The 19223-nt window shown below is 42.6% G+C and overlaps 1 protein-coding gene across 9 annotated transcripts in view; it reads right to left on the reverse strand.

Annotated features, from left to right (window-relative positions):
- Window positions 1-5291: 5291 nt before the first annotated feature.
- The window catches only part of LOC111976267 (vitamin D3 receptor A), a 112681-nt gene continuing 98749 nt past the window's right edge, over window positions 5292-19223 (reverse strand). For 7 of the 9 annotated variants that reach the window (XM_024005051.2, XM_024005048.2, XM_070447906.1 and 4 more), the window contains 3 exons: window positions 17704-17858; window positions 13046-13162; window positions 5292-12348 (listed from right to left, as the gene is read on the reverse strand). In XM_024005051.2, the coding sequence (XP_023860819.1) occupies window positions 12095-12348; window positions 13046-13162; window positions 17704-17858 (526 nt within the window). In that variant the 3' untranslated portion in view covers window positions 5292-12094. The remainder of the gene's footprint in view (window positions 12349-13045; window positions 13163-17703; window positions 17859-19223) is intronic. The other 2 variants (XR_011481305.1, XM_070447907.1) reach the window with 2 other exon arrangements.

A 19223-nucleotide genomic window follows, 5' to 3' on the forward strand; every position in this document is an offset into this window, starting at 1 on the left:
AAAGGAAGTTCTTGCCAACACAACGATTACAATAGCCATCAATACTAAAACTCACTGCATCTACTACTTCAACTTAAATCCAACACTTTCAGGGAACCCAAGATAAGGGCAAGAAATGATTCTGTCATACCTCAGAAGAAAAACCCCAGAACGGTCTCATCTCCTTTCCAACTGTATTTCAGTCTCTTCCAGGATGTGCAGACTCCAGTACAAGTACATGGAATGCATTCTAGTGGGTCACATGCCAGAGAGAGGAGCTTGGCCTAATTATGTTTGGATGACTTTTCATCAGAGATTTACCACACAGCCGCTCTCCTCCTCCGTGAGAGCATCTGCTCAGCTATAATGGGTCCCAATTTAAGTGTAAAGTATGAAGAGAATAAGAAAACTCACTTAATTGCACAGAAAACAGTCTCACGTTAAACATTCACAAGCCAAGTCATATGATCACCACCACCAAACTACGCTTGTGAACTCGCTAACAAAATCCTAATTGGTGTACCCCACTCAGTCTCTTGCTGATCACTATAACCAATTCATATATGGACGATTCACATTAGTCCCATGACTGGGGAGGCAGGACAGTTTAAAGGGAAGTTGACTGAGCAGGGGACTAACTAGCTCCCTCTACTGCGGCAATTATTTATGCGAGGAAGGCATAAATCAAATTAAATTGTATTGGTCACATGCTTCGTAGATAGCAGGTATTAGACGAACAGTGAAATGTTTACTTACGAGTCCTTTTCCAACAACGCAAAGTTAAACATAAATAAAATTTGAAAAAAATAGTGACACGAGGAATAAATGTACAGTGAATAACGAATGAAAATAAATAGTAAAAAAACATGGCTATATACATATATATATATACACACTGCTCAAAAAAATAAAGGGAACACTAAAATAACACATCCTAGATCTGAATGAATGAAATATTCTTATTAAATACTTTTTTCTTTACATAGTTGAATGTGCTGAGAAAAAAAAAAATCACACAAATTAATGGAAATCAAATTTATCAACCCATGGAGGTCTGGATTTGGAGTCACACTCAAAATTAAAGTGGAAAACCACACTACAGGTCCAACTTTGATGTAATGTCCTTAAAACAAGTCAAAATGAGGCTCAGTAGTGTGTGTGGCCTCCACGTGCCTGTATGACCTCCCTACAACGCCTGGGCATGCTCCTGATGAGGTGGCGGATGGTCTCCTGAGGSATCTCCTCCCAGACCTGGACTAAAGCATCCGCCAACTCCTGGACAGCCTGTGGTGCAACGTGGCGTTGGTGGATGGAGCGAGACATGATGTCCCAGATGTGCTCAATTGGATTCAGGTCTGGGGAACGGGCGGGCCAGTCCATAGCATCAATGCTTTCCTCTTGCAGGAACTGCTGACACACTCCAGCCACATGAGGTCTAGCATTGTCTTGCATTAGGAGGAACCCAGGGCCAACCGCACCAGCCATATGGGTCTCACACAGGGGTGCTGAGGTCTCATCTCGGTACACTGAATGCGCAGTCAGGCTCCCTCTGGGCGACGCACATGGGAGGCTGTGCGGCCCCCAAAGAATGCCACCCAACTCCATGACTGACCCAGCCTCCAAACCGGTGCATGCTGGAGGTGTTGGCAGCAAGCAGAACGTACTCCACGGCGTCCAGACTCTGTCACGTCTGTCACATGCTCAGTTGGAACCTGCTTCATCTGTGAAAGAGCACAGGCGCCAGTGCGACATTTGCCAATCTTGGTGTTTCTCTGGCAAATGCCAAAACGTCCTGCAAGTGTTGGGCGCTGTAAGCACAACCCACCTGTGGACGTGCGGGCCCTCATACCGACCCTCAAGGAGTGCTTTTCTGACCGTTTGAGCAACACAATACCACATTTGTGACCTGCTGGGAGGTAATGTTGCGGGCTCTGGCAGTTGGCTTCCTCCTTGCACAAGAGGTGGAGGTAGCGGTCCTGCTGCTGTTGTTGCCCTCCTACGGCTCCTCGCACGTCTCCTGCTGTACTGGCCTGGTCTCCTGGTAGCGCCTCCATGCTCTGGAACTACGCTGACAGACACAGCGAAACCTTTCTTCCACGTTCGGCATTGACTGTGCCTACCTGGATGAGCTGCACTACTGAGCCACTTGTGGGTTGTTAGACTCCGTTCAACTGCTACCACTAGAGTGAGAGCGACCGCCAAGCAGTTCAAAAGGTGACCAAAAACATCAGCAGAAGCATAGGAACTGAGAAGTGGTCTGTGGTCACGCACCTGCAGAACCACTCCTTTATTGGGGGTGTCTTGCGTTAATTTGCCTATAATTGTCCACCTGTTGTCTATATCAATTTGCACAACCAGCATGTGAAATTTATGTCATTCAGTGTTGCTTCCTAGGTAGGACAGTTTGATTTTTCACAGAAGTTGTGATTGACTTGGAGTTAACATTGTGTTGTTTAAGTGTTCCCTTTATTTTTTTGAGCAGTGTATAAATACAGTGGGGAGAACAAGTATTGATACTGCGATTTTGCAGGTTGTCCTAGCTTACCCAACATGTAGAGGTCTGTAATTTTTATCATAGGAGTACACTTCAACTGTGAGAGACGGAATCTAAAAAAAAATCCAGAAAATCACACTGTATGATTTTTAAGTAATAATTTGCATTTTATTGCAGTGACATAAGTATTTTGATACATCAGGAAAAGCAGACACTTATAATTTGGTACAGAAACCTTTGTTTTGCAATTACGGATCAGACATTTCCTGTAGTTCTTGACTCGGTTTGCCACACGTGGCTTGCGCAGGATTTTGGCACCACTTCCCTCCATAAGACTTCTCCAGGTCTTCGAGTGTTTCGGGGCTGTCGCTTGGGCTATCGGACTTTCAGCTCCCCTCCAAAGATTTAGTTGGGTTCAGGTCTGGAGACTGGCTAGGCCACTCCAAGGACTTCAGATGCCTTCTTACAGAGCACTCCTTAGTTTGCACCTGGCTTGTGTGTGTTTGGGTCGTTGTCATGCGTGAACGACCGCAGCCACACCATTTTCAATGTCTTATTGAGGGACAGGAACGGTTGTTGGCCACAGCATCTTGCGATACATGGACCCATCATCCACTCCCCTCGAATCACGGTGCAGATGTCCTGTCCTCTTTGGCAGAAAGAAGTATTCCCCAAAGAATATGTTTCCACCTCCAATGCTTCACGGTTTGGGATGGCTGTTCTTGGGCGTTGTACTATACCATTCTTCTTCCTCCAAACGTGTTGTGTGTGGAGTTTAGACCAAAACAGCTTATGTTATTGTCTCCATCAGGAACCACATGACCTTCGCCGCATTCCTGCTGCTGTGATTGCTGGTGTGTCATATGGGCAAACTTCAGACGGAGCTGGACATGGCGCTGCTTGATCAAATGTGACCTTGGTGGGCGCTGAGGATTTAATCCATGACGGCGTAGCGTTTTACTAATTGGTCTTTGAGCTGTTGGTCCCAGCTTCTTCAGGTCATTGACAGGTCCTGCCGTGTAGGTCGGGCTGATCCCTCACCTTCTATGTTTTGTCATTGTAGCCGCCACGAGGTGAGATCTGCTGGGGGTGTGTGGTGGGCCGACGTGATTGACCGTCATCGTGTTGAACTTCTTCCATTTTTAATAATTGCGGTAACAGTTGTTGCCTTTCTCCAAGTGCTTGCTATTGTCCTGTAGCCCATCCCAGCCGTGTGCAGGGTCTACAATTTTATCCCTGATGTCCTTACACAGCTTTGTGGTTTGCCATTGTGGAGAGGTTGGAGTCTGTTTGATTGAGTGTGTGGACAGGTGTCTTTTATACAGTAACGAGTCAAACAGGTGCAGTTAATACAGGTAATGAGTGGAGAAAGGCAGTGTGGTGTCTGGTGAGTGAACTGAACAGTCTGTGAGTGTGTGTGGAATTTCTACTGTTGGTGGTGTGTCGCAAATTCTTTAGAGTCATGGCGAATAAAATGCAAATTAATTACTTAAAAATCATACAATGTGATTTTCTGGATTTTTTTTTTTTGATTCCGTCTCTCACAGTTGAAGTGTACCTATGATAAAAATTACAGACCTCTACATGCTTGGTAAGTAGGAAAACCTGCAAAATCGGCAGTGTATCAAATACTTGTTCTCCCCACTGTATATATATACATATGTGTGTGTGTGCGTGTGTGTGTGTGTATATTTTATATATATATATACACACACACACACACACACACACACACACACACACACACACGCGATAGGGAGTACCAGTACCGAGTCGATGCGCATGGGTATGAGGTAGCCATGTACTGTATATATGTAGTGGTAAAGTGACTAGGAAAGTCACTTTAACAGGATAGATGAGACAGTAGCAGCAGCAGCATATATGGTGAGTCTATGACTTGGATGGCTGGAGTCTGACATTTTTTAGGGCCTTCCTCTGACATCGCTTGTTACAGAGGTCCTGGATGGCAGGATACTGGGCTGTACGCAATACCCTCTGTAGCGCCTTGCGGTCGGATGCCAAGCAGTTGCCATACCAAGCAGTGATGCAGCCAGTCAAGATGCTCTCGATGGTGCAGCTGTAGAACCTTTTGAGGAACCGAAGGCCCATGCCAAATCTTTTCAGCCTCCTGAGGGGAAAGAAGCATTGTGCCCTCTTCACGACTGTGTTGGTGTATTTGGACCATGATCGATCCTTAGTGACGTGGATACAGAGGAACTTGAACTCTTGACTCGCTCCACTACAGCCCCAACGATGTGAATGGGAGCGTGCTCGGCCCTCCTTGTCCAGTAGTCCACAATCAGCTCCTTTGTCTTGCTGACGTTGAGGGAGAGGTTGTTGCCCTGGCACCACACTGCCAGGTCTCTGACCTCCCTAGGCTGTCTCAATGTCGTCAGTGATCAAGCCTACCACCGCTGTGTCATCGGCATACTTAATGGTGTTGCCTACCCTCACCACCTTGGAGCGGCCCATCAGGAAGTGCAGGATCCAGTTGCAGAGGAAGGTGTTCAGTCCCAGGGTCATTAGCTTAGTGATGAGCTTCAAGGGTACCATGGTGTTGAACGCTGAGCTGTCATCAATTTACAGCATTCTCACATAGGTGTTCCTTTTGTCCAAGTGGGAAAGGGCAGTGTGGAGTGAGAGAAATTGTGTCATCTGTAGATCTGTTGGGACGGTACGCAAATTATAAACTAACAGCAAGAGCTGTTTGCATGTATACAAATCATTTCCATGTTCATGACTTTTACAGACCCATCTTGAGGGTAGCAAATCTAGTATGGTTTCCTTTCGAGGATATATGAAGACATGGATTTTTGCATCAATATGTACAGAGGTTTATTTGCGATTTTTCAAAACATTATATACTACATACAATGCACATAAATCAATGTACGATGGATCAACTTCAGAAGAATAAGAGAAACACAAAAACAGCCGGTGATTGAACAAAGACAACGGTTTTACTATCAACTAGAGCATTGATATCATTAACAAACAACGCAAAGATCGTTGAAAGTCCGTGTGAAGCATCGAATCATGAGAATTACATGGTGTGCATGTATAAAAAATGACTTATCTTGGGACTTTGAGATGAATTACAATGATTGATTACTAAATGAGAAATGGTCTGGCTACCAGAAGTCAGTCAACAAAGTACACCAGTGTATGTTGTGTTTTTGGACCATTCACAAGATCAACTGATGCTTCATCATCAACTAAATACAATAATATTGACCTTAGAGAATGTATCAAGGAGAGCAGTGGGGATTAAAAACTAACATAGAGACCTCAAAGACCAACAGTCCTTGCTAACAACTATGTACTGTCCTCCAACAGCAATAAAGCAGTCCAGATTCATAACAGTTCACACCTCCTTCCATTCCAGTAATACATGTACATTTTAGTCATTTAGCAGACGCTCTTATCTAGAGCGACTTACAGGAGCAATTAGGGTTAAGTGTGTTGCTCAAGGGCACAGACAGATTTTTCACCTAGTCAGCTCAGGGTTTCGAACCAGTGACCTTTCAGCTACGGTCCCAACGCTCTTAACCGATAGGCTACATCCGTTAGGCAGGAGAAAACATAGGCCCTAATAACAACTACATTAGCATAGAATATAATAAGAGGAAAAAAGGCCATTGTTATATTTCACACAAATATGCTTAACCAAATCCTCTCCGCAGAGCAATGCACAGTCTACATGAATGGACTAAAACCTGTCAGGTGAGACATAGTGTATATAGATGTGTTATGTTGGCCTTCTGTACATTCCCACCCCTGAAACATCAAGCGTCACCTCAGCTTCAAAGATGTGAAGCATATTTGCATCCGGTGGATCATCATTTAAAATGTGCTTCCCAGTAGGGGTGAGCTGATGGCATGTTCTCCTAACCCATAAAGATTGATAATAAAATAAACGGAGTTGTGAAAAGCCATTTGAACATGGTCTTAAATAAGAATTTTAAAAATGTGTTTCGTTAAACCCCTGATATTGTCCCAAAATAAGGCTCTGGTTTCTAGGCACACCAAGGTAACTGAGCTATAATGTGCATTCAATGTTAAACGACTGAAACCATTGGTGATTTGCTATAGTGATCATCAGTAATAGATTTCAGACAAAAGCCAGAGCATAGAGACAAACAAGTGCATCACTGGCAAAAACTGCTGGTGAAATAGAAGTGCATATTGAGTCTGTGCACATTCTGTAGTACTGTATGCATTTATAGTACTGTATGCGTGCGTACTGTAGTACTGTATGCGTTTGTAGTACTGTATGCGTGCGTACTGTAGTACTGTATGCGTGCGTGTGCATGTGAGCAAGCGCATATTAAAAAGAGGTAGCAGAGGACAATCAGAGCAAAAAGAAAAAGATTCCAAAACAGTGAGCAACATTCATTCGATTACTCAATCTTTCCTCATCTCGCTCTATCCAAAGAAAAACTTCCACGCTTCTCAAGAACGTAGGTAGATAACTGCCCAGCCTCAACCATCACTACAAAAAAACTGATTACACACACACGTTTTCATTGAATCTTTTACAGAAACCCATTTAAAACGGTATACTTAGTTGGTAAAGCACTGTGCTACCATGGGGCTGTGTCCTGTACATCCACGTGATACAATAAAGCCCTGGATTCCAGAGCCATGAGCTAAGAGGGGCAGTAGAACACTGAGCTGAGGGCAGACTGAGCAGGTGACTGAGCAGCTGGCTGCAAAGCAGACATCTAAACCATCAAGACAGGAAATAAACATGATAAGCGGTTCATAATAAAAATCCATCAATCTTGACACTACTACATCATACACGCGTGGAAGTGATGTCATAATATCCCAGTTTACAAGCTGTCCAATCCCAGGTAGCATAAATGGGTTGAACACTTAATACAAAGCTGAGCCGTTTCAGCCCCCCCCCCCCCGCAGACAGACGTGGAGTAACGACCGTTTCCTCTTGATCTGTAGGCTTATTTTGAGGTGTGTTGAGATAAATCATCCAGCATTTGAGAAGTAAAATGAATAAATACAATGAATTAGTATTAAAATAAGAAAAGTTGAAACACAATCATGCCAAAAATACATGTGCGATGGGAGAGGTAGTTTGTTTTGGTTAAAACAGTGCCTGGCGGCAGGGCTCTATACAATAAACTCAGGGATTCAGGATTCAGCTTGCTTCCCACATCACCAGAGCAATACAACAAAGCCACCAACAGCAGCAACCATACAGGCCAAAATATAGGCAGGGCCGCTGTGATCAGTGCCTTATCAGGAAACTGTCTGCAATAGAGTGATCTTAACAATACATTGAAAGAAGAAATGTATTACCTTTATGTATTATTTTAGCCAATCCAGGTGACGTCATAGTAAACCTAAAAAGGTTCTGATCACAGAAGCCCTGCCTGAACTCCGCCATGGTGACCGCATGATATACATATTACGGAGTCATTCCTCAAAAATAGAAATACGGATTAGGACTGGACTTTTGACAGTGGCAGCGGGAACCATGGATTTAGATTCACTGACGCTTTGTTTACATTGTGGACCGTTGTTTATATTGCCTGCCTCTTGTACACATGATTATCGTGCTGTGATTAGAAAAACAGACGTCCTGTGAGAAAACAATGGATCCCTATACAGGGCCTGCAACACAGCCCTATAGGCAGTTTATCTTCAAAAGAACATGGCGACTTTTTGCTTGATAAAAAACAGAACACTGCAGAATTTGCTGAAGAAACGTCATGGTGTGTGTGTCACATGTTTGGTTCCCTTCTATGCTATTATGAAAGTGTTCAGTTTCATTGAGGTATCTGTTAAATGTTTAACAGGGTTTTGTAAGGCTACTGAGGTGGAGTTGCTGACCTGCGTTGGGAGAGGGGTGCAGTTTATGGGCCGGTCTTTCTGAGCCAGCTTGGCAGCAGGCAGAGAGAGCTCTTGGAGGAGTTCCTCCCATCAGAACCTCTGACCCGATCTTTCCTGCATTCCTTTACATGGATTTATGTATATGCAACAACAAAAAAGTATGCTTTCTCCACAATACCTGGTCTACGCACAGTGGGGTCTGGACATCTGCTGCAATGGGAGAAAATATCAGACTTTGGATCGGGAGCTCTGTACACTGCACTTCTGTGATTCTTACATTCTATACACTTCTATACGGTCACTCCTTTATTCACACCTGAGCCCACCTCCCCAAACTCTCATCACTGGATCAGTTCAGTGTTAATCACTTCCCAGGTAAGAGACGTCACACTTTCCATCGGTGTGACATATCCAAAGCCACTGCTCACAAACTCAGTTCCATCAGCTCTTGGTGCACTACAGCTGTTGAGTTGGGCCTGAATGGATGCCGTCACATTAAAGCTATGAAGAGTTCTGCCAGGCTGGCTGGCGTGTTGGAGAGAGGCATGTCTGCCACGATGGCGACTGATTGGCCTTTATCCTTGTCTGTTTGAGTTGAGGCAGTGTTAGTAGTAAAGAGCATGAACAAGATTGTGTTGTCTTTTTCCTGGTTCTAACGGTATGGTAGCTTTACAGAGCAGCTTTACAGAGCAGCAGGTTGAGTCAGAATGTCTCCTCAGTGAAAAGATTTTGGTGCAGCGGAATGAATGCTGATGTCAGGAAACACAATCTCAAATCGAATAAAACCAATGAGTTTGCACCCCCCAAAAAAAGTATACATAGCAGTCAAAGCTTATCAAGACCTCAAAAGAGAGGAACAACATAAGAAAATAGCACATCTCATACTTGCATATATATCCAGAGCATTCTTCCCAACAATTGAATTCTTAGTATTTGCCTATTTTTCCCTTATTATGTACAGAAATAAGTGGTATTTACAGACAATGACCACAAGAGGGTGACCAAGACCTGCAGACGGCGTGAGAGGAAACACTCGTGATGTGCTGAACCTTCCACCTACTAAGGCCATAACATGGCTCTCAAACAGAAACTGGTGGGAGTGACATTGTAATTGTACCATGAATAGAATTTGATCAGGCATGAAGAACATCTGCAGATTTGATTAAAAGGTTGTAGTAATTATTACATCATTACAAACAGGTTTGACCGGCGATGACTCCTGCTCTTGATTGTAAGCTTGCGTACATATTACTCAAAATGTATATTGTACAATAGAAGGCTAACTTCTCCCTGATGCAGGGCAGTTTGTCACCTTACCAGGTTAGTTTAGCCATCTTATTTTAGCTAGTTAACCAATAATAATAAAACATGTTTCTCTTTCCTCTTATGAAGTCATAATAAAACATGTTTCTCTTTCCTCTTATGAAGTCGCTCTGGATAAGAGCGTCTGCTAAATGACTTAAATGTAAATGTAAATGTAAATGAAGGAAAGAGATTTTTAAATGCTAAATGTGTATATTTTGACGTCTGAAAGGGGGCAACAGAACCAAATTGTTACCAAATATATCCTGTGTGTAGCCGACACTTTCCACAATACATTAATGGTACCGTAAACACAGATGTCAGTCCCACTACTAAACACTTCAGAGCCTGTACTCAACACCCTTTTGTGGTCATTCAGTATTCTCATACAGAAACATCAAAAATAAAAAAAGGCCCCTTGCACTCTACTCAGGGTGCATTTGTGTGTGTGTGCAATTGACACACCCTATGTCAATACATACACACATTCATATGCACACAAATTGGGTCCTACATATCTTATAATATACAGAGGACTACTCATCCATTTGTTTTAGTAGAAACAACCTTAAATATAGATATTAGCTTACATGTATGTATATACAGTACCAGTCAAAAGTTTGAACACACCTACTCATTAAAATGTGTTTCTTTGTTTTACTATTTTCTACATTGTAGAATAATAGTGAAGACATCAAAACTATGAAATAACACATATGGAGTCATGTAGTAACCAAAAAAGTTAAACAAATAACAATATCTTTTGTATTTGAGATTCTTCAAAGTGGCACACCTTTGCCTTGATGACAGCTTTGCACACTCTTGGCATTTTCTCAACCATGTTCATGAGTTAGTCATCTGAAATGCATCAATTAACAGGTGTGCCTTGTTAAAAGTACATTTGTGAAATTCCTTTCCTTCTTAACGCGTTTGAGCCAATCAGCTGTGTTGTGACAAGGTAGGGGTGGTACACAGAAGATGGTATTTTACCAAATAGGGCTAAGTCCATATTATGGCTAGAAAGGCTCAAATAAGCAAAGAGAAACGATAGTCCATCATTACTTTAAGACATGAAGGTTAGTCAATCCAAAACATTAAAAACGTTTAAAGTTTCTTCAAGCGCTATGATGAAACTGGCTCTCATGAGAACCGCCACAAGAAAGGAAGACCGAGTTACCTCTGCTGCAGAGGATAAGTTCATTAGAGTTAACTGTACCTTAATTTGCATCCCAAATAAATGCTTCACAGAGTTCAAGTAAAAGACTTCAACATCAACTGTTCAGAGCAGACTGCCTGAATCAGGCCTTCATGGTCAAATTGCTGCAAAGAAACCACAACTAAAGGACACCAGTAATAAGAAGAGACTTTCTTGGGCCAAGAAACACAAGCAATGGACATTAGACCGGTGGAAATCTGTCCTTTGGTCTGATGAGTCCAAATTTGAGATTTTTGGTTCCAACCGCCGTGTCTTTGTGAAACGCAGAGTAGGTGAACGGATGATCTCCGCATGTGTAGTTCCCACCGTGAAGCATGGAGGAGGAGGTGTGATAGAGTGGGGGTCTTTTGCTGGTGACACTGTCAGTGATTTATTTAGAACTCAAGGCACACTTAACCAGCATGGCTACCACAGCATTCTGCAGCGATACACCATCCCATCTGGTTTGCACTTAATAGGACTATCATTTGTTTTTCAACAGGACAATGACCCAAAACACACCCAGGCTGTGTAAGGGCTATTTGAACAAGAAGGAGAGTGATGGAGTGCTGCATCAGATGACCTGGCCTCCAAAATCACCTGACCTCAACCCAATTGAGATGGTTAGGGATGAGTTGAACCGCAGAGTGAAGTAAAAGCAGCCAACAAGTGCTCAGCATATGTGGGAACTCTTTCAAGACTGCTGGAAAAGCATTCCAGGTGATGCTGGTTGAGAGAATGCCAAGAGTGTGCAAAGCTGTCATCAAGGCAAAGGGTCACCCGACTAGAATCTAAAGAATAATTTTATTTATTTATTTGTTTAACATTTTTGGGTTAGTACATGATTCCATATGTGTTATTTAATAGTGTTGATGTATTCACTATTCTTCTACAATGTAGAAAATAGTAAAAATAAAGAAAAACCCTCGAATGAGTAGGTGTATCCAAACTTTTGACTGGTACTGTATATTTATAGTTTAGTTATAAATACATTCTGTTCGAAATTCCCTTTTTCTTATGAACGGGAAATTACAACCATATCGAAACCCCTTCCTCCTCTATTTACCCTTAATACCCTGATTAACCCACCAAAACCGTTTCTGTGACAGTGTGACTTTCCGGTCCATTCCGCTATTCCCACTCAGAGACCCTTCCATCACTGAGCCCTCTATCCAGCAACTCAACAAATTAACTCCCGGGGGTCCTCACAGGAGGGATCGTCTGTCCATCTCTTCCAACCAGAGGTGTGGTGGTGGGGGTCGGCGTGGCTGCTAGGACACCTCGCTTCCAAACACCTCCAGCACCAGCGGGGTGAGCTGCATGCTGTGCTCGGGCTGGAAGGACAGCGAGCGGTACTGTTTGGAGTGCTCCTCGTTGAGGCTGCGCAGGTCGGCCAGCTTCTGGATCATCCTGGCATAGAGCAGCCGTCCTCCCGGGTGGTTCACCCTGATGTAGGCCTGGAGCACCTCCGACAGACTGTCCTGGAGAACCTCAATCTTAGCGTGGTCCTGCACCCCTGGACGATCTACATCGAGGGGAGGAGGGAGAGGCTGTCAAAAGGAGTGAAGAAGAGATGGGAATGCACACAAACACACCATACAATGGAATGTGAAAAACCCAGCAGCATTGCAGTTCTTGACACACTCAAACCGGTGCACCTGACACCTACTACCATTGGGGCTCCCGAGTGCCACAGTGGTCTAAGGCACTGCATCTCAGTGCTAGTGGCGTCACCACAGACCCTGGTTCGATTCCAGGCAGTATCACAACCGGCCGTGATTGGAAGTCCCATAGGGCGGCGCACAATTGGCCCAGCATCGTCTGGGTTTGCCCGGGGTAGGTCGTCATTGTAAATAATAATTTGTTCTTGCCTAGTTACATAAAGGTTAAATAAAAATACCCCTTTCAAAGTCACTTAAATATTTTGTCTTACCCATTCACCATGTAAATGGCACACATACACAATCCATGTCTCAATTGTCTCAAATCCTCCTTTAACCTGTTTCCTCCCCTTCATCTACACTGATTGAAGTGGATTTAACAATTGACATCAATAAGGGATCGTAGCTTTCACCTGGTCAGCAGGTATTCCTAATGTTTTGTACACTCAGTATAACCAAGCACATGCTGAACTTGCGTGCACACACACACACAAGGCATACATGTAAAACACATGTAACGCATATACGAACAAGCACAGATGGCAGCGGTCAGGTAGATACCTGGAGACAGCAGGCAGATGGCCATGAGCAGCACGTGTTCCTCCTCATGGAGGCTGAGTTTCTTCAGGCCCACCTGGAACTTCACTAGTGGCTCCAACAGGTCCAGAGTGTGACCCGCTACAGGGAGCGGCAGACAGGGGGTAAGTGTGTGTTCATGTGGTTTGACATAGTGATTGAACTACAGCGCCTTCAGAAAGTATTCATACCTCAACACATGTTGTGTTACAGCCGGAATAAAAAAACTATTAAATATATATCTCATTTTTTCAACCATCTACACACAATACCACATAATGACAGTGAAAACATGTTTTTAGAAAAATGAACGCAGGAATCTAATTTAGATAAGTAGGCCTACTCATACCGTGTGTCAATACTGTGTAAAAGCATCTTGGGCAGCTATTACCGCTTTGAGTCGCCTTGGGTATGTATTCATCAGCTTTGGGATTTTCTCCTATTCTTCCTTGCAGATTTTCTCAAGCTCCGTTAAGTTAAATGGGGAGCGGCGGTAAACAGCAATCTCCAAGTCTTTCCATAGATTTTCAAATGGGATTCAAGTCTCGGCTTTGGCTGGGCCACTCAAGGACTTTCATATTCTTGTTTTGAAGCCATTCCACAGTTGTTTTGGCTGTATGCGTGTGCAAAGCTCTCATCAAGGCAAAGGGTGGCAACTTTGAAGAATCTCAAATATATTTTGATTTGTTTTCTACAATAATGAAAAACCCTTGAATAAGTAGGTGTGTCCAAACTTGACTGGTACTGTGTGATGTATTGTTGTCTCTACCTTCTTGCCCTTTGTGCTGTTGTCTGTGCCCAATAATCTTTGTACCATGTTTTATGCAGCTACCGATTTGTGTTTCTATCATGTTGTTGTTGTTGTTGTTATGTTGCTACCATGCTGTGTTGTTGTCTTAGGTCTCCATGTAGTGTTGTATTGTCTCACTTGTTGTGATGTGGGTTTTGTCCTATATTAATATTGTATTTATTTTATAATCCCAGCCAAACAGGAGGCCTTTTGCCTTTTAGTAGGCCATCAATGTAAATAAGAATTTGTTCTTAACGGACTTGCCTAGTTAAATAAAAAAAGAGATTTCTGTATTTTATTTAAAATAAATGTGCAAATATGTCTAAAAACATGTTTGCACTTTGTCATTATTGGACATTGTGTGTAGATGGGTCAGTAACAAAATCAATTTAATCAAATTTGAATTCCGACTAACAAAATGTGGAATAAGTCAAGGTGTATGAATACTTTCTGAAGGCACATTATGTAGTGTGAAGAGTGTGTGTATATATACACATATACATGCATATATACAGTTGAAGTCGGAAGTTAACATACACTTAGGTTGGAGTCATTAAAACTAATTTTTCAACCACTCCACAAATTTCTTGTTAACAAACTATAGTTTTGGCAAGTCGGTTAGGACATCTACTTTGTGCAAGACAAGGATTTTGTACAACAATTGTTTACAGACAGATAATTTCACTTACAATTTACTGTATCCCAATTCCAGTGGGTAAGACGTTTCCATAAACTAAGTTGACTGTGCCTTTAAACAGCTTGGAAAATTCCAGAGAATGATGTCATAGCTTTAGAAGCCTCTGATATGCTATTTGATATAATTTGAGTCAATTGGAGGTGTACCTGTGGATGTATTTCAAGGCCTACCTTCAAACTCAGTGCCTCTTGGCTGATTTATTTTTCCCATGATGTCAAGCAAAGACCTCAGAAAAATCTGGTTCATCCTTGGGAACAATTTCCAAACGCCTGAAGGTACCACGTTCATCTGTACAAACAATAGTACGCAAGTATAAACACCATGGGACCACGTAGCCGGCATACCGCTCAGGGATGAACGTACTTTGGTGCGAAAAGTGCAAATCAATCCCAGAACAGCAGCAAATGACCTTGTGAAGATGCGGGAGGAAACAGGTACAAAAGTATTTATATCCACAGTAAAACGAGTACTATCTTTCAATATAACCTGAAAGGCCGCTCAGCAAGGAAGAAGCCATTGCTCCAAAACCGCCATAAAAAAGCCAGACTATGGGTTGCAACTGCACATGGGGACAAAGATAGTACTTTTTGGAGAAATGTCCTCTGGTCTGATGAAACAAAAATAGAACTGTTTGGCATAATATGTTTTGGAGGAGGCTTGCAAGCCGAAGTACACCATCCCAACCGTGAAGCAAGGGGGTGGTAGCATCATGTTGTGGGGGTGCTTTGCTACAGGAGGGACTGGTGCACTTTACAAAATAAATGGCATCATGAGGTAGGAAAATTATGTGGATATATTGAAGCAACATCTCAAGACATCAGTCAGGAAGCTTGGTCGCAAATGGGTCTTCAAATGGACAATGACTCCAAGCATACTCCAAAGTTGTGGCAAAATGGCTTAAGAACAACAAAGTCAAGGTATTGCAGTGGCCATCACAAAGCCCTGACCTCAATCTTATAGAAAATTTGTGGGCAGAACTGAAAAAGCGTGTGCGAGCAAGGAGGCCTACAAACCTGACTCCGTTACACCAGCTCTGTCAGGAGGAATGGGCCAAAATTCACCCAACTTATTGTGGGAAGCTTGTGGAAGTCTACCCAAAACGTTTGACCCAAGTTAAACAATTTCAAGGCAATGCTACCAAATACTAATTGAGTGTATGTAAACTTCTGACCCACTGGGAATGTGATGAAAGAAATAAAAGCTGAAATAAATCATTCTCTACTACTATTCTGATATTTCACATTCTTAAAATAAAGTGGTGATCCTAACTGACCTAAGACAGGGAATTTTTACTAGGATTAAATGTCAGGAATTGTGAAAAACTGAGTTTAAATGTATTTGGCTAAGGTGTATGTAAACTTCCGACTTCAATCACATTTATTTATAAAGCCCTTCTTACATCAGCTGATGTCAAAGACTTCAACTGTATATACAGTGCTGTGAAAAAGTATTTGCCCCCTTCCTGATTTCTTATGTTTTTGCACATGTGTCACACTTCGATGTTTCAGATCAAACAAATTTTTATTACACAAAAATAACCCAAGTAAACACAAAATGCAGTTAAGTGATCATTTGATTTATTAAGGGAAAAAAGCTATCCGAACCTTCATGGCCCTATGTGACAAAAGTAATTCCCCCCTTGTTAAATCATGAATTTACTGTGGTTAATCACATTTTTTGAAAGCTGAGTTCAATTTCACTAGCCACACCCAGGCCTGATTACTGCCAGACCAGTTGAATCAAGAAATCACTTAAATAGAACCTGTCTGACAAAGTGAAGTAGGCCAAAAGATCTCAAAAAGCAAGACATCATGCCGCGATCCAAAGAAATTCAGGAACAGATGAGAAACAATGTAATTGACATCTTTCAGTCTGGAAAGGGTTACAAAGCCATTTCTAAAGCTTTGGGACTCCAGCGAACCACGTGAGAGCCATAATCCACAAATGGAGAAAATTTGGAACAGTGGTGAACCTTCCCAGGAGTGGCCGGCCTACCAAAATTACCCCAAGAGCGCAGCGACGACTCATCCAAGAGGTCACAAAAGAACCCACAACAACATCTAAAGAACTGCAGGCCTCACTTGCCTCAGTTAAGGTCAGTGTTCATGACTCAACCATAAGAAAGAGACTGGGCAAAAATGGCATCCATGGCAGAGTTCCAAGGCGAAAACCCCTGCTGACCAAAAAGAACATAAAGGCTCGTCTCACTTTTGGCAAAAAAAACCATCTTGATGATCCCCAAGACTTTTGGGAAATATTCTGTGGACTGACGAGACAAAAGTATAACTTTTTGGAAGGTGTGCGTCCCGTTACATCTGGCATAAAAGTAACACAGCATTTCAGAAAAAGAACATCATACCAACAGTCAAAAATGGTGGTGGTAGTATGATGGTCTGGGGCTGCTTTGCTGCTTCAGGACCTGGACGACTTGCTGTGATTGATGGAACCATGAATTCTGCTCTCTACCAAAGAATCCTGAAGGAGAATGTCTGGCCATCAGTTCGTGACCTCAAGCTGAAGCGCACTTGGGTTCTGCAGCAGGACAATGATCCAAAACACACCAGCAAGTCCACCTCTGAATGGCTTAAAAAAAAAAAAAAAAAAATGTTCTGGAGTGGCCTAGTCAAAGTCCGGACTTGAATCCGATTGAGATGCTGTGGCGTGACCTTAAAAAGGCTGAATTAAATAATTCTCTACTGATATTTCACATTCTTAAAATAAAGTGGTGATCCTAACTGTGGCTGAATGCTGTGGTGCTGTGGCTGAATTAAAACAATTCTGCAAAGAGTGGGCCAAAATTCCTCCACAGCGATGTGAAAGACTCATTGTCAGTTACCGCAAATGCTTGACTGCAGTTGTTGCTGCTGAGGGTGGCACAACCAGTTATTAGGTTTAGGGGGCAATTACTTTGTCACATAGGGCCATGAAGGTTCAGATAGCATTTTCCCCTTAATAAATAAAATCATCACTTAAACTGCAATTAGTGTTTACTTGGGTTATCTTTGTGTAATATTAAAATGTGTTTGATGATCTGAAACATTTAAGTGTGACAAATGTGCAAAAAAATAAGAAAATCAAGAAGGGGGCAAATACTTTTTTACAGCACTCTACATATGTGTGTGTGTGTGTGTGAGTGTGTGTGCCTCTGTGTCTCACCCTTGGTGACGTCGTTGATGCAGTACTTGAAGTCAGGGCTACCACCACAGCTCCAGGACATATCCTCTAGGTTGAAAGACTGGTTGGAGCGTAGCATAATGATCTCGATGGCACTTGACTTGAGCAGGGCGATCTGGTCCTCAGCAGTCAGCCCTCTGGAAACACAATAACATGTACTGAGCCAAACATGCAGTGTGACAGGGTGCCCTTACCCATCATCACATCACACAGATGGCCTCTTATCGGCTTCTATTATACCAGCTGAAGAATTGAGGCAATAGGAACCCGTTTCTCCCATTGTGCGATTCAGTCCAGATTTAAAGATTGGGTTCCATTGGTACCAAAAGATGGGGGAAATCAGCATAACACCATACCCAGGCTGGAATTTGAGCCCATTGGACAATGCCTTTCTTTTACTTCCTAACAAAACAAAGTAGTTCTTATCCTTGAAACTGGAATTGAAGGATTGTCTGAAGAAAACAAATCTATTTCCATCTCACTCATTTTTATTTTTTGTACCCACAGCGTGTCTTCTGACAGGATGAGTGAATCAGCACTGTTCTCTAGAATGTTCTAGGGGAGGAGAGAAACAGGAAGGACAAGATGTACAATGCATTATATGGTTACCAGGACGACGGCATTCCACTGTTTTATTTTGAGCAGGAGCACACAGGGGCATGCTGTTCTACCCCTCCACCCACATCTCTCCCTCTCCCCATCCATATTCACACACCTGTACCAAGGTTAACACCAAACTAGAAAATGACATTACCTGAGGTAAATGTGTGTACTTGCTAGTCTTGAAGTATATGGTTGTGAAAGAGTAGTGGTAGTAGGAAAATGGAGGCACACACCAAGAAATTTAGGGGCACAATGAAAATATTTGAGGTAATAAAGCTAGAATCCTTCATTTTTTTCGTCACACTGGTGCTCCAAAATGTTAATACCAGGTCTAACACCAAAATATTTAGGCACATATGCAAGTAAAATGGTTGCACTGTAGTGGTTGTGACTGCAGTAGTAATATAGTTTTCATAGGCCAACTGGTTAGTATTGGCAAAGATTATCTATATACTAACAGGATACTGAACTGACTGCTCTAACTATGGGAATACGTCTGCAAAGGCGGAAGTCAGGTGGGAGACGGTAGGATTAGCCGGGAACATTCTAGCCAATGAGGGCAGATACACGCGTGAACAACTCCGATATAAAGTAGTTTGTCTCAAAGTTGCCGTAATGCCACGTGCGCACATTCACAGAAACCAAAATTTCTATTCGATCAAATAAACCTTTCGTAGCAAATTAGCAATTGAATGTTATGTTGCCCATTAACCTCCATACAAAAAATGGTTAACCTTGTATTTTCACACAGACAGATTGTCACTTTGCCTCTTCTTCTCTGGTTACAGTGAGCTATTTTGAGGTGGTTTGTAGGTGTGGAGATATTATAGCGGGATATTTTAGTAAGCTTGAGTGAATACTATTAGCATCATAAGCCATGTGTGTTTTTACAAAACCTA

Source organism: Salvelinus sp. IW2-2015, linkage group LG17 (assembly GCF_002910315.2).
Source record: "Salvelinus sp. IW2-2015 linkage group LG17, ASM291031v2, whole genome shotgun sequence".
NCBI classification, from domain to species: domain Eukaryota; kingdom Metazoa; phylum Chordata; class Actinopteri; order Salmoniformes; family Salmonidae; genus Salvelinus; species Salvelinus sp. IW2-2015.